This window comes from Carcharhinus amblyrhynchos, chromosome 4 (assembly GCF_965287045.1).
Source record: "Carcharhinus amblyrhynchos chromosome 4, sCarAmb.v2.hapA, whole genome shotgun sequence".
In the NCBI taxonomy this organism is placed as follows: Eukaryota; Metazoa; Chordata; class Chondrichthyes; order Carcharhiniformes; family Carcharhinidae; genus Carcharhinus; species Carcharhinus amblyrhynchos.
Window position 1 is genome coordinate 140,144,563 of NC_137327.1, and position 16,046 is coordinate 140,160,608.

General features: G+C 44.8%; 1 protein-coding gene across 4 annotated transcripts in view; it reads right to left on the reverse strand.

Moving 5' to 3' along the window:
• The window catches only part of phf6 (PHD finger protein 6), a 93,600-nt gene that overhangs the window by 49,088 nt on the left and 28,466 nt on the right, over window positions 1–16,046 (reverse strand). For all 4 annotated transcript variants that reach the window (XM_080187974.1, XM_080187973.1, XM_080187975.1 and 1 more), the window contains exons 5-7: window positions 6,629–6,762; window positions 6,471–6,517; window positions 2,301–2,461 (exon numbers count right to left, since the gene is read on the reverse strand). In XM_080187974.1, the coding sequence (XP_080044100.1) occupies window positions 2,301–2,461; window positions 6,471–6,517; window positions 6,629–6,762 (342 nt within the window). The remainder of the gene's footprint in view (window positions 1–2,300; window positions 2,462–6,470; window positions 6,518–6,628; window positions 6,763–16,046) is intronic.

Consider the following 16,046-nt stretch of genomic DNA (forward strand, 5'->3'; position numbering starts at 1 on the left):
CATCTCGGTTCTGAATGGCTTACCCCTTATTCTTAGGCTGTGATCCCCAGTTTTGGACTTCCCCAACATCAGGAACATTCATGCCGCATCTAGCCTGTCCGGTCCCATCAGGATTTTATATGTTTCAATGAGATCCCCTCTCGTTCTTCTTAATTCCAGTGAGTACAAGCCTAGTCAATCCAGTCTTTCTTCATATGTCAGTCCCGCCATTCTGGGAATCAGTCTGGTGAACTTTGCTGAACTCCCTCAATAGCAAGAATGTCCTTCCTCAGACAAGGAGACCAAAAGTGCACACAATACTCAAGGTTTGATCTCACCAAGGCCATGTTAACTGCAACAAGACATCTTTACTTCTGTACTCAAATCCTCTTGCTATGAAGGCCAGCATGCCGTTAGTTTTCCTCACCATCTGCTGTTCCTTCATACCAACCTTCAGCAACTATTCCACCATGACACCCAGGTCACACTGCACTTCCCCTTTTCCTAAACTGCCATCATTCAGATAATAATCTTCCTTCTTGTTTTTGCCACCAAAGTGGATAACGTTCCTAATGGTCTCAAAATTTTTTTACCGTGCAGGAACTTATTTTGCCTATTGTGCTTGCACCAGCTCTCCAAACCAGCCACACTCTGGCACCTGTTTGGGTACACTGAGGGAGAATTTAGCATGGCCAATCAACCTAACCAACACATCTTTCAGACTGTGGGAGGAAACCAGAGCACTGGAGGAAATCCACACAGATATGGGGAGTGTGCGCAAACTTCACACAGACAGTGACGCAAGCCAGGAATCAAACCCAGGTCCCTGGCACTGTGAGGCAGCAGTGCTAACCACTGTGTCACCATGCCACCCCATCAAATTTTCTGACTTGGTGATCTTATGCTGCGAGGAGATGCTGAAGATATGTCTGAGACAGTGAAGTTGGAAACTTTTCAGTCTTTTCACCTGCCTAACGTATGTTGCCAGGATCTAAACACTATAGAGGAATGCACCAAGGATGCTAGCATGGCAGATTCAGTTTGGTATTCTGTCAGGTTGCTGTAGTTCCATATTTTCTTACCCAACTTGAACTTAACAGCTGCAGCTTTTGCAATTAGTATTGACATCAACATGAAGCGTTAGATTGTTGGTGATGGGCCTAAGTATTGAGAAACCATCAATACCTCCTATGTTACATTGTCAATGCTGATACATCATAGCATGGCAACATCCTGGACCATGATATTTGTCTTCCCGATGCTCATAGTTAAACCAAACTCTGCAGACGCTGCCCATCTGCAAATGGACAGAATCCACCTATCACTTTTGTGGCAAATGGTTGTTTTACAGACTGGAGGATGGCAGGTACTTGTATTCCTGAAGGGTCAGTGTTAGGAAAACTACTTTTATTGATATGTATATTGTGTGCCCCCTTTGATCCCAGTATAATCACCTAATAGGACAGCTTTTCTTAGCTGACCTTATCCAACCATGTCATAATCTTGTACACCTCTGTCAATAACTCAGTTTCACCGATCTAATTGCATAGCTGAAGTCTATCATCCTTGGAACCATTCTTGTAAATTTCCTCTGCATCCTTTCACGGAGTTTCACAACCTTTCTAAAATGTGGTTGACCAGAATTGGATACAATACTTTAGTGTGGCCTAACAAGAGTTTTATAGAAGTTCAACGTGACTTCCCTACTTTTATGCTCAGAACTTCTATGTTTTGCTAACTACTCTCTCAATATGTCCTGCCATCTTTCAAGATCGATGCACATGAGCCTCCAGCCACAACAGATCAGCCATGATCTTATTGAATGGCGGGGCAGGCTCGAAGGGCTAGATGGCCTACTCCTGCTCCTATTTCTTATGTTCTTATGTTCAATACCCTCTGTTCCAGAAGACTCTTTAGAACTGTGCCATGAGGTCTATTTTGCCACTCTCCATTCTTCTGCCAAAATGCATGATCTAACACCTCTCCATTAAATTCCATCTGCCACTTGTCTGCCTATTCTCCTAGTCTATGTCCTGTTGCAGTCAATTGGTATCAACTTTACTCATTTTCTGCCACATCTCCAATTTTTGTTACATGGATTAAATTTGAGATTTTAGCCATATTTCTATGCTTGGATTTCACAATAACGTTTGTTTTGTAGAATGTCATCATCACAAAATGACTGAAAGGTTCAGGAACTCATGTCCACACTTTATTAAGAAGGAAAAGAAATCAATTTTAAATCATTTCCAGGTTGAGAAAATAGGGTCTTGGAGAGAGATAAAAAAATTAATGAAAATCAATATATTTTCATTACTCACATAGGAACTGCAACTAGTTTCATCTTTTCCTTGAGACGATGTAGACATGGCATCATCTGACTCATCTTTTGAGTTTGGAGCTCTTCGCTTCTCTCTGTGTGCTCTTTGAGTACCTCTGCGAGAACCTGTGGAATGTTCACTCAGATTTCCTTGCAGCCCATCTGTCAGCAGCATCAACAGACAACATTAGACGGTTCGATTTGTTTTCAAATTTGCACTTTAAACCTTTATTGAAAGATAGCAAAACTCAAACTGGTGCCATGAATAAACTTGTATAATCGTAACCATGTCCCTTTATCTTGGCCTGTTTCATGCCATGAATGAGGAGAGTTGGCAGCTTCTGCCAGGCCACAGACATGTGAGCATTCCAAAAGGCTTAACGTTGGGAACTTCCTCCCTGCTCTCTAATGGGATGCTCTTGTCATGAAGAGAAATTTACAAACTGACAAGTTACAGTTCCCATTACATTTCAATACACTATCACAATATTTTCCATAATTGAATGTTAAGCCATTTATTATTTAATTTCAATATGCTATATTTGTACTTTACTCCACCAGAGTACTGGCTTGAACTTGCTTAGCTTTGGTGGCACTAACTGCTTTTAAATGACCAAAATTGCAACAAATTGTTGAACAGATATTGCTGCAATTTGGGATTTGCTGCTTCCTCACCAGAGTTACCCAAAAAAAGCAGCATTCTCACAAAAGGACAGCAGCACGATGGCCTCGTGGTTAGCACTGCAATCTCAGCGCCAGGCACCTGGCTTCGATTCCCAGCTCCAGTCGCTGTGTGTGGAGTTTGCACATTCTCTCATGTCTGTGTGGGTTTCTTCCGGGTGCTCCAGTTTCCTCTCATAGTCCAAAGATGCGTGAGTTAGATTGATTGGCCATGCTAAATTGCTCCTTAGTGTCAGGAGGCCTAGCTAGGGTGGAGTCATAAGAACATAACTAGGAGCAGGAATTGGCCATCTGGCCCCTTGCAGCTGCTCCGCCATTCAATAAGATCATGGCTGGTTTTTTCGTGGACTCAGCTCCACTTACCCACCCACTCACCATAACCCTTAATTCCTTTACTCTTCAAAAATTATCTGTCCTTGCCTTTAAAACATTCAATGAGGTAGCCTCAACTGCTTCACTGGGCAGGGAATTCCACAGATTCACAACCCTTTGGGTGAAGTAGTTCCTCATTACCTCAGTCCTAAATCTGCTTCCCCTTATTTTGAGGCCATGATTTGATTTATTATTGTCACATGTATTAACATACAGTGAAAAGTATTACCTCTTGCGCGCTATACTGACAAAGCATACTGTTCATAGACAAAGAAACAACAGTGTGCAGGATGTAGTATTACAGTCATAGCTAAGGAGTAGAGAAAGATCAACATAATACAAGATAGGTCCATTCAAAAGTCTGGCAGCAACAGGGAAGAAGCTGTTCTCGAGTCAATTGGTACGTGACCTCAGACTTTTGTATCTTTTTCCTGAAGGAAGAAGGTGGAAGAGAGAACATCTGGGGTGCAACATCGTGGGCCGAAGGGCCTGTTCTGCGCTGTAATGTTCTATGTTCTATGCACTGGATCCTTAATTGTGCTGGCTGATCCTCCTCATCCGAGTAGATCCTGTGTATACAGAGGGCTTGTCTGTAGGGGGTGGTTTCTTTAATGTGGTTAGGGTGGAAGCTGGAGAAGTGAAGCATCATGAGGTTATCTATGGGCTTGTGGTACAGTGAAGTGCTGAGGTGACCGTCCTTGTTGGAAACACACGTGTCCAAGAATGCAGCCGATTCCAGAGAATAGTCCATGGCGAATCTGATGGTGGGATGGAACTTGTTGATGTCATCATTTAGTTGTTTGTGACTGTCCGCCATGAGTCTAAAAGGAAGAAAATGTCATTGATGTATCTAGTGTATTGCATCGGTTGAAGGTCCTGTGCGGTGAAGAGATCTTGTTCAAACCTGTGCATGAAGATGGCTTATGGAGGTATGAATTTGTTCAGTGTGTCTGGATGAAGAACTCATTGTAGAAGGTGAAGACACTGAGATGCAGATTAAGTGGATGAGTTGTAAAATTGCATCTGGAGATTGGCAGTTGTCAGCGTTGAGTACTGAGACAGTTGCAGCAATGCCATCGTTGTAAGGGATGCTGGTGTAGAGTGCCAAGACATCCATCGTGACGAGAAGTGCTCCTGGTTCAACTGCTCCACGTGTACTGAATTTCTGTAGGAAGTCAGTCGTGTCGTGACAAAAGTTGGGTGTTCTTCGTACAGCGGGTTTCAGGGTGCCTTCGACATAGCTGGAGACAGTTCCAACAAGCTACAGCAAAAAAGCACACTGACCTCCTCAGAACATGGGACACGGCAGCCAGAAAACCCTTTGTCGTCCAGTACTTTCCCAGAGCGGAGAACTACATCTTCCCTGGAGCCTTCAACACGTCATCGATGAAGACAAACATCTCGCCAAGGCCATCCCCACACCCCCACTTCTTGCCTTCAAACAATCGCACAACCTCAAACAGACCATTGTCTGCAGCAAACTACCCAGCCTTCAGGAGAACAGTGATCACGACACCACAAAACCCTGCCACAGCAACCTCTGCAAGACATGCCGGATCATTGACACGGATGCCATCATCTCACGTGAGAATACCATCCACTAGGTACACGATACATATTCTTGCAATTTGGCCAACATTGTCTACCTGATACGCAGCAGAAAAGAATGTCCTGTGGTATCGTACATTGGGGAGACCATGCAGATGCAATAACAACAGATGAACGAAAACCGCTCGACAATCACCAGGCATGAGTGTTCTCTTCCTGTTGGGGAACACGTCAGCAGTCACGGTCATTCAGCCTCTGATCTTCGCACACGAGGACGGCCTCAACTGGGATCTTGGGTTCATGTTGCACCACCTGTAACCCCCCACGACTTGCCTGGGCTTGCAAAAACTCACTAACTGTCCTGGCTGGAGACAATACACATCTCTTTAACCTGGGCTTAACCCTCTCTCCACTCACATTGTCTGTACCTTTAAGACTTGATTACCTGTAAAGGCTTGCATTCCAACCATTATCTTGTAATTGAGTTTGTGTCTATATATGCCCTGTTTGTGAACAATTCCCACTCACCTGAAGGGGAGGTGCTCCAAAAGCTTGAGGCTTGTGCTACCAAATAAACCTGTTGGGACTTTAACCTGGTGTTAAGAGACTTCTTACTGTGTTTACCCCAGTCCAATGCCGATATCTCCAAGTCATGGCTTTCAATCAATCCATCTTGTTATGAATGCTGCAATCACTCAGTTAATAAGCCTTTAATTCTGTCCGTTTACTGTTTTTTTTTCTACTTTTACCCTATTTGCTACACTGTGATTATCGTTAGCCACATTGCTATCTTGCATTATTGCCTTGTCTTTTCCCTTAATTTTTAAATCTCCCCTCACATGAACCCCCAAACCCCATGCCCCATGTTTAGTTTAAAGAATTTTCTAGCAGTCCTAATTTTTCTGTTCACCAAGACACCGAAAGCTTCATGAACTGACAAGTCATTAAGTTTCTCATGCTTCCCTTTGCAAGCCACTCTTGCTTGATCTATCCTCCAGAGGACCAGAACTCCATATTAGTATTAATAGGTGCCAGTCTAAAATACTGCACTCAGTTTCAACCCCTCTCAGCAAACAAATTTTCCTGGCACCTAATTATATTAGAATTAATTTACAGGATGCTGACCAGCATTTTTTGTCCATTGCTAGTGCCCTTCAGAAGGTGGCGGTGAGCTTCCTTCTTGAATTGCTGCAGTCCCCAAATGTAGGTACACCTACAGCACTGTTGGGAGGGCGTTTAGAATTTGAGGAACAATTCTCTGGCAGGAATGGAACACAAGCCACAGCGGCAAAAGCACTGGCTCCTAACCACTAGACTTACCAGGTAAACTGACATACTGAGGCGCTTCACAATAATGTATTATTGCTGTTTCTAAGCAGAAGCTAGTCGGACCATTCTTGCCTTGGAGAAAGATTGTCCTTTGGCTGTTCGAGTATGCATGTCTGCAACACAGCCCTGCCTGATTGGACAATTGCAGTGAAAGGTCTTACAGAAAATGAGAGAAAGGAAAAGGAAATGGATTGCAGTTGACAATGACATGAATCGAACTGATTCACCCTTTGCCAGTTACCTTCACTGGAATCCTCGGCACCTTCTTTGTGTTTTTGACAGAGAATCCTGTCAAGAAAAGGATTTAAAAAGTACAGATCAGCATTTCAACTCTTCAAATAGTTAAACAACAGTCTACAAATAAATCTGAAATAAGTATGAGAACTGTGCTGTACATACAAATAAATTCCCTGTGATGGGTCTTCCTTAATCTGGGCTTTATCAAGTTTTGCACAATAATAATGATATGTTCTACGGCAAGTTTTTACATCACATCCAATAGTTGCTCCAGGTCGGTGACAGCAAGAGCAGCTCTATGGAAGGTAAGAAAATTGTATTAATTTGCAACAATCAAATAAATCTACAGACAAAAAAAGGTTCTCAATCTAACAAGTAAAAAGGAAAACATAGTAAGCATAACATAGATTTTGTAAGTCTAGTCTCCTCTTCTGATGCCACTGAAAGTGGAGATTCCTTCCCAAGTGATCATTCTTCATGTGATAGTCTGTGTTGCATCAAACTAACAGGGGCTGAAATTACAACACAACATCAGTTCTGCTACATCAGCTGTAGCCCTAATCAGACTGATAACCTAATTTCCAGATCTCTTTCTCCTCCAGCTATCAATCTAGTAAAAACTACAATGGTCTTGGTTTCACCACTAACTCTAATAGTCCAACTCAGACTCTCAGCACTGAATCTCCCACCCCCTCTACTGCTGGTATTGTCAATGAATTTGCAATCCAGAGATTCAGTTTAATGGCAGCTGGAATTAAAAGTTGAATGATGAATGTGAAACCATTGTTGATTATATGCAAGGCGGAGTTTCTTCAGCCAGAGAGTGCTGAATCTGTGGAGCTCTTTGCCACAGAAGCTGTGGATGCTAGGTCATTAAGTGTCTTTAAGACAGAGATAGCTAGGATCTTGATTAATAAGGGGATCAGGGGTTATGGGGAAAAAGCAGGAGAACGGGGATAAGAAAAATATCAGCCATGATTGAATGGCAGAGCAGACTCAATGGGCCGAGTGGCCTAATTCTGTTCCTCTGTCTTATAATAAAAAACCCATCTGGTTCACAAATGTCCTTCAGGAAAGGAAACCAGCTGTCCTCAGCTGGCCTGGCCTATGATCCATAGAAATCTGGTTGATTCTTAAATGCCCCTGATATAGCCCAGCAAGCCACTCAAGTTGTACCTGACCACTGCAAAGTCATTTAAAAAAGAAATAAAACCTGAGACCAGCAGGCATCACCTCAGCATTGAAAACAACAACTGCTAACCCAGCCCTGTCAGAACTGCCATTTCCTCCTAATATCTGGGGACCTGTGCTAAAATTGAGAGAGACGTCTCATAGATCAGTCAAGAAACTGCCTGACAGTCATAATCACGGAATCAAACCTTACAAACAATATGCCAGACACGGCCATCACCATCCCTGCCTGTGGGACAGCAATACCCAGCAGAGTGGTCTACAGTTGGAAGGGAGTTACCTGGGTGTTCTCAACATCAATGCCATACCCCATGAAGTCTCATGACATTAGAACCTGGAAAAGAAACTTCCTACTTATTACCATGTACTGACCCACTTCAGCTGATAAATCACTGCTCCTCCATGTTGAATATCATTTGGAAGAAGCACAGAGAGGCAACAGCAGAGAACGTACTCTGGGTGGGGGACTTCAGTTTTGGGCGCCGTACTTACACAAGGATATTTTGGCCTTGGAGGGAGTGCAGAGGAGGTTTAGAACATAGAACATAGAACATTACAGCGCAGAACAGGCCCTTCGGCCCACGATGTTGCGCCGACCAGTTTTTTTAAAAAAAACACTGACCCACAAATCTAAACCAATCCCTTTTCGTCCATAAACCTATCCATAGATCTCTTAAATGCCCCCAAACTAGGCGCATTTACAACCGCAGCAGGCAGGGCATTCCAATCCCTCACCACCCTCTGGGTAAAGAACCTACCCCTGACATCCGTCCTATAACTACCTCATAAATTTTTAACATTTTAGTTTACTAGTAAATTTACTAGTTTACTAGTAAATTTAGTAAATTTACTAGTAAGTTTACTAGTTTATCAGCCTAGTTTACTAGGCTGATGCCGGAGTTGAGGGGGTTGAGCTATGAGGAGAGGCTGAATAAATTAGGCTTGTACTCGTTAGAGTTTAGAAGAATGAGGGGAGATCTCATTGAGACGTATAAGATGATGAATGGGATGGATAGGATAGAGGTGGAGAGACTCTTCCCGCTCAGAAAGAATAGCAGGATTAGGGGGCACAGCCTCAAGATAAAGGGGGGGCGGTTTAGAACAGAGTTGAGGAGGAACTTCTTCACTCAAAGGGTGGTGAATCTCTGGAATTCTTTGCCCGTTGAAGTGGCGGAGACTACCTCGCTAAATATTTTTAAGACGCGGGTTGATGGGTTTTTGATAAGAGAGGGGATTAAGGGTTATGGGGAGAGGGTGGGAATGTGGAACTGAGCCACGACAGATCAGCCATGATCTTATTGAATGGCGGGGCAGGCTCGAAGGGCTAGTTGGCCTACTCCTGCTCCTATTTCTTATGTTCTTATGTCTATTACCAAGAGTGGTTCGGTAGTACCACTACAGACTAAACTAGCCAAATCGTACTAAAATGGGACTGTGGCAAGTGGTAAGGGAACCAAGAGGGAAAAACATACTTGACCTCATCCTCACCAACCTGCCTGCTGCAGATACAGCTGTCCATGACAGCACTGGTAGGTGTGACTACCACATGGTCCTCGTGGAGACAAAATCCCATCTTCACACTGAGGATATGCCCCCCCCCCCCCCCCAACATCTTATATGGCATAGACTTGAACAGACCCAACAACTCAAGGCTGGACATCCAGGAAGCATTGTGGGCCATCAGCAGCGCCAGAATTGTACTCAACCACAATGTGTAACCTCATGGCCCGGCAGATCTCCCACTCCACCATTGCCACCAAGTCAGGGGATCAATCCTGATTCAAGGAGTGCAGGAACATCAGTAGGCATACTTAGAATGAAGTGTGAACCTGGTGAAGTTAAAACACAGAACTACTTGCATGCCAAACAGCATTAGCAACAAGTATTGACAGCCAAGTGATTCCACAACCAGCAGATCAGATTGAAGTTGTGATCCAGATGTGAATGGACAATCAAACAACTCACTGGCGGGGAAGGCACCACAAATAACGCCCTCGTAAATGGTGGAGGAGCCCAGCATATCAGTGCAAAAGATAAGGCATTCACAACGATCTTTAGCCAGAAGTGGCGAGTGGATAATCCAACTTGACCTCATCTGGAGGTCTCTACCATCACAAATGCCAATCTGCAGCCAACCTGATTCATTCCACATGATATCAAGAAACAGCTGATGGCACCAGATACTGCAAAGATTACGGGCCCCAACAACAATCCAGCAGTAGCACTGAAGACATTTGTTCGAGGGCTTGCCACGCTCCGAGCCAAGCTTTTCCAGTATAAATACAACACTGACAGCTGCCCAACAATGTGGAAAATTATCCAGGTATGTTCTGTACACATTAAGCAGAACAAATCTAACATAGCCAATTACCAACCCATTAGTCTACTTTCAATCATCAATACAATTATGGTCAGGGTCAAAGAACAAAGTACAGCACAGGAACAGGCCCATCAGCCCTCTAAGCCTGTGACGATCATGCCCTTACTTGATCCGTATCTCTCTATTCCCTCACCCATCCACGTACCTCTAAAATGTTGTGCCTGCTTTCACCACCACCACCTCTGGCAGCACGTTCCAGGCACCCACCATACACTGCGTGAAAAACCTCCCTGTACATCTGTGACTATCCATCCTGTCTATACCTCTCAATTTTATAAAACTCTATCAGGTCTCCCGTCAGCCTCTGGCTTTCCAGTGAAAACAATTTATTCAACCTCTCCAGAGCCAACACACAAGAACAAACAACATCCTGGTGACCTTCTTTGCACTCTCTCCACAGCTTCCATGTCCTTCTGATAACGGTGACCAAAACTGCACGCAATACTGCAAATGCAGCTGAAACAAGGTTTTATATAACTGCAACAAGATTTCCCAACTCTTGTACCTTCTGCTCACCAGACCTAGAATGCTACTACCTTCTGAGGGAGTTCACCTCTGTTATCCTGATGGCAGTTTACATTCCACCCCATGTGAACGTGAAGATCGCGCTGGATGAAGTATACACCACTACGAATAGCCTTGAAACAAAACATCCCAAGGACTTGTTCATCGTGGCTGGGGACTTCAACCAGGCTAAGCTCAAAGCTTACTACCAAGTTACCACCAACATGTCTCCTGCTCTACCAGAGGCCCAAAAATTCTAGACTGCTGTGACACAAATATCAAACGTGCCCACTGCTCTATTGCCCGCCCACACTTTGGCAAATCAAACTACAAGGCTACGCTCCTGCTGCCAGCTTACAAGCAAAACCTGAAATATTCTCTGCCCGTTGAAGTGGTGGAGGCTGCCTCGCTAAATATTTTTAAGACGCGGGTTGATGGGTTTTTGATAGGAGAGGGGATTAAGGGTTATGGGGAGAGGGCGGGAAAGTGGAACTGAGCAGCGACAGATCAGCCATGATCTTATTGAATGGCGGGGCAGGCTCGAAGGGCTAGATGGCCTACTCCTGCTCCTATTTCTTATGTTCTTATGAAACAGGAGAATCCATCAAAGAGAGTCATGCAATGTTGTTCTGAGGAATTGGATGATCTCCTACAGGGCTGCTTGGAGTCAGTAGACTGGTCAGGATTTAAAAATTCTGCGACTGGCCTCCTAGACTACCTGGCTTCACTACAGTTTGCCGACCGCCTCAACAGGTCCACAGCAGATGCCATTTCCCTGGCCCTGCACTCAACCTTGGAACACCTAGATAACAAGGACACCGATGTCAGGCTCCTATTTATTGACTACAGCTCAGCCTTCAACAATATTACTCCCACGACAGTAACTGACTTCATTATTAAGTGTGTAGAAAACTGTATGCCAAAGCAGCAAATCCATGTGGTTCCCAACCCAAAAACATGGATGAATAGGAAAATCTACTGCTTGCTGAAGTCCAGGTCTGAGATGTTCAAGTCAGACGACACTGACCTATACAAGAAATCCAGATGTGATTTAAGAAGATCCAAAGATGCCAAAAGACAGTACCTGACCAAACTAGAGTCCCAGGCTAGCCGCACCGACCCCCAGTGACTACGGCAAGGTCTGCAAGACATAACAGGCTACAAGATGAAGGCACGTATAATCGCAGGCTCCAACGCACCCCTCCCTGATGAGTTCAATGCATTCGAGCAAGAGGTCAGCGAGAGCATGCCCACCACCTGGAAGCCCTAGAGGAACATGTATCTGGGGTCACCATCGCAGATGTCAGAGCAGCCTTATCAAAGGTCAACCCACGGAAAGGAACTGGCCCGGATGGGATATCCAGACGTGCACTCAGATCCTGCACAGATCAGCTGGCTGGGATATTCACAGACATCTTCAACCTCTCTTTACAACAATCTGAGGTCCCTATCTGCTTCAAGAAAACGATCATCATCCTGGTACCTAAGAAAAACCAGGCAGCGTGCCTTAATGACTATCGGCTGATGGCTCTGACATCCATCATTACAAAGTGCTTCAAAAGCTTAGTCATGGCACAAATCAATTCCTGCCTCTTGGACTACCTGGGCCCCCTACAGTTTGCCTACCACTGCAATAGGTCCTCAGCAAATGCCACTTCCCTGACCCTGCAATCAACCCTGGAACATCTAGATAACAAAGATACCGATGTCAGACTCCTATTTTTTGACTGCAGCTCAGCTTTCAACAATACTATTCCCATGAAATTCATCTCCAAACTCTGAGGCCTGGGCCTCGGCACCTCCCTCTGCAACTGGATCCTGAACGTCCTAACTCACAGACTACAATCAGTTAGGATAGGCAACAACACTTCCTCGAAGATTATCCTCAACACTGGTGCCCCACAAAGCTATGTTCTCAGCCCTCAACTATACTCCTTACACACCTATGACTGTGCGGCCAAGTTCCCTTCCAATTCGAATTTCAAGTTTGCTGATGACACCACTATAGTGGGTTGGATCTCAAACAAAGCTGTCCCAAGGCATGGTACATTGGGGAGACCATGCAGGCGCTACGACAACAGATGAATGAACATCGCCTGACAATCACCAGGCAAGACTGTTCCCTTCCTGTTGGGGAACACTTCAGCGGTCACAGGCATTTGGCTTCTGATCTTCAGGTAAGCGTTTTCCAAGGCGGCTTTCACGACACACGACAGCGCAGTTGCTGAGCAGAAACTGATAGCCAAGTTCCACACACAAGGACGGCCACAACCGGGATCTTGGGTTCATGTCACATTATCTGTAACCCCCACAACTTGCCTGGACTTGCAAAATCTAAGTAACTTTCCTGTCTGGAAATAATACACATCTTTTTAACCTGTGCTTAATGCTCTCTCCCTTCACGTTGTCCGTACCTTTAAGATTAGCTGTAAAGACACACATTCCAATCATTATTCATGTAAATTAAGTTTGTGTCTTTATATAGAACATAGAACACTACAGCACAAACAGGCCCTTCGGCCCACAAGTTGCACTGATCATATCCATACCTACCAGGCCTATCTATAACTCTCAATCCCATTAAATAAGAACATAAGAAATAGGAGCAGGAGTGGGCCACCTAGCCCTTCGTGCCTGCCCTGCCATTCAATAAGATCATGGCTGATCTGAAGTGGATCAGTTCCACTTTCCTGCTTTCTCCCCATAACCCTTAATTCCTCTATCAAAAACCTATCTACCCATGACTTAAATATATTTAGCGAGGTAGCCTCCATCACTTCAACAGGCAGAGAATTCCAGAGATTCACCACCCTTTGAGTGAAGAAGTTCCTCCTCAACTCCCATCTGCCCCCCCCCCCCCCATCCCCCCCTTATCTTGAGGATGTGCCCTCTAATCCTGCTATCCTTTCTAAGCGGGAAGAATCTCTCTACCTCTACCCTATTCATCCCCTTCATTATCTTGTGAGTCTGTATAAGATCCCCCCTCAGCCTTCTAAACTCCAACGAGTACAGACCCAGTCTACTTAGTCTCTCTTCATAGTCCAACCCCCTCATCTCCATACATTAAATTCCATGTACTCATCCAGAAGTCTTTTAAAAGACCCCAGCGAGTTTGCTTCTACCACCAACAGCAGCCGATTCCACTCACTCACCACCCTGCGTAAAAAACTTACCCCTGACATCTCCTCTGTACCTGCTCCTCAGCACCTTAAACCTGTGTCCTCTCATAGCGACCATTTCAGCCCTGGGAAATAGCCTCCGAGAATCCACCCTATGTATACCTCTCAACATTTTATAAACCTCTATCAGGTCGCCTCTCAATCTTCGTCTCTCCAGGGAGGAGCCCTAGCTCCCTCAACTTAAGTCATGCCTCCCAATCCAGGCAACATCCTTGCAAACCTCCTCTGCACCCTCTCAATAGCTTCCACATCCTTCTTGTAGTGAGGCAACCAGAACTACACACAGTACTCCAAATGGGGTCTGACAAGGGTCTTATATGCCCTGTTTGTGATCAGAACTTCCACCCACCTGACGAAGCGACAGCTAGTTCTGAAAGCCAGTGGCATTTGCTACAAATAAACCTACTGAACTTTAACCTGGTGTCGAGACTTCTTATTTTCTTGTATAAGCCAGTGTCGCCTGACTTGAGTGCCTCAGAGCTGGACTTCAGCAAGCAGTGGATATCCCTGTTCATCCATGGTTTCTGGTTGGGGAACACACGGATTTACTGCTTTGGCATAGTTTCCTACACATGTAGGAATGAAGTCGGGTACTGTAGTGGCGTACTTGTCCAGACTGGTTGCAGAGTCTTTAAATACTAACCAGTCTACAGACTCTAAACAATCCTGTACGAGATCATCCGATTCCTCAGACTAACATCGCACAACTTTCTTTAAAGGATTCTCCCATTTCAGTTTTTGCTTATAAGCTGAGAGCAGAAGTCTTGCAGTCTGATTTTCCAAAGTGTTGGCAGGCGATAGAGCAGTAGGCATGTTTGATATGAAGTGGTGGTGGTGAGCTCACCTCTTGAACTACTGCAGCCAACGTGGGTAGGCACATTCACAGTGCTATTAGAGAGGTTTTACAGGATGTTGACCAGCCACAGTGAAGGAAAGGCAATATATTTCCAAGTCAGGATGGTGAGTGGCTTGGATGGGAACTTGCAGGTGATGGTATTCCTTTGTATCTGCTGCACTTGTTCTTCTAGATGGCAATCGTTTTGGGTTTGAAAGCTGTTGTCTTAGAAACCTTGGTGAATTCCTGCAGTGCATTTTGTAGGTGGTACACACAGCTACCACTGTACGTCAGTAGTGGAGGGTATGAATGTTTGTGGAAGGGCTGCCAATCAAGCAGGCTGCTTTGTTCTGTCAAACTTCTTGAGTGTTGTTTGAGCTGCACTCATCCAGGCAATTAAAAAGTATTCAATCATACGTCTGACTTGTGCTTTGTAGATGGTGGACAGGCTTTGGGGAGGCAGGAGAATAGTTACTTGGCACACGATTCTTAGCCTCTGATCTGCTCTTGTAACCAAAGTATTTATATGGCTAGTCCAATTAATTTCCTGGCTAATAGTAACCTCCAAAATGTTGATAGTGGGGGATTCAACAACGCTGTTGAATCTCAAAAGGCAGTATTTAGGTTCTATTTTGTTGGAGATGGAGTTTAACCCTGTTAAGTGTGAGGTGATTCATTTTGGTAGGACAAACTTGAACGCAGATTACAGGGTCAACGGCAGGGTTCTAAGGAATGTGGAGCAACAGAGAGATCTTGGGGTTCATATCCACAGATCTCTGAAGGTTGCCACTCAAATGGATACAGCCGTGAAGAAGGCTTATAGTGTGCTTGTGTTTATTAACAGGGGATTTGAGTTTAAGAGCCGTAGGGTTATGCTGCAACTATACTGGACGCTGGTGAGACCACATTTGGAATATTATGTTCAGTTCTGGTCACTTCACAATAAGGAGGACGTGGAAGCATTGGGCAGAATGCAGAGGCGATTTACCAGGATAAGAACATAAGAAATAGGAGCAGAGTTGGCCATCTAGCCCTTCGAGCCTGCCCATGGCTGATCTGAGGTGAATCAGTTCCACTTTCCCGCTTTCTCCCCATAACCCTTAATTCCCTTGCCTATCAGAAATCTATCCACCCATGAATTAAATATATTCAGCGAGGTAGTCTCCACCACTTCAATAAGAACATAAGAAATAGGAGCAGGAGTAGGCCATCTAGCCCTATGAGCCTGCCCCGCCATTCAATAAGATCATGGCTGATCTGTCGTGGCTCAGTTCCATATTCCCGCCCCCTTAATCCCCTCTCTTATCAAAAACCCATCAACCCACGTCTTAAAAATATTTAGCGAGGTAGCCTCCACCACTTCAACAGGCAGAGAATTCCAGAGATTCACCACCCTTTGAGTGAAGAAGTTCCTCCTCAACTCCATTCTAAACTGCAACCCCCCCCCACCCCGGTTATTTTGAGGCCGTGCCCTCTCGTTCTGCTATTCTT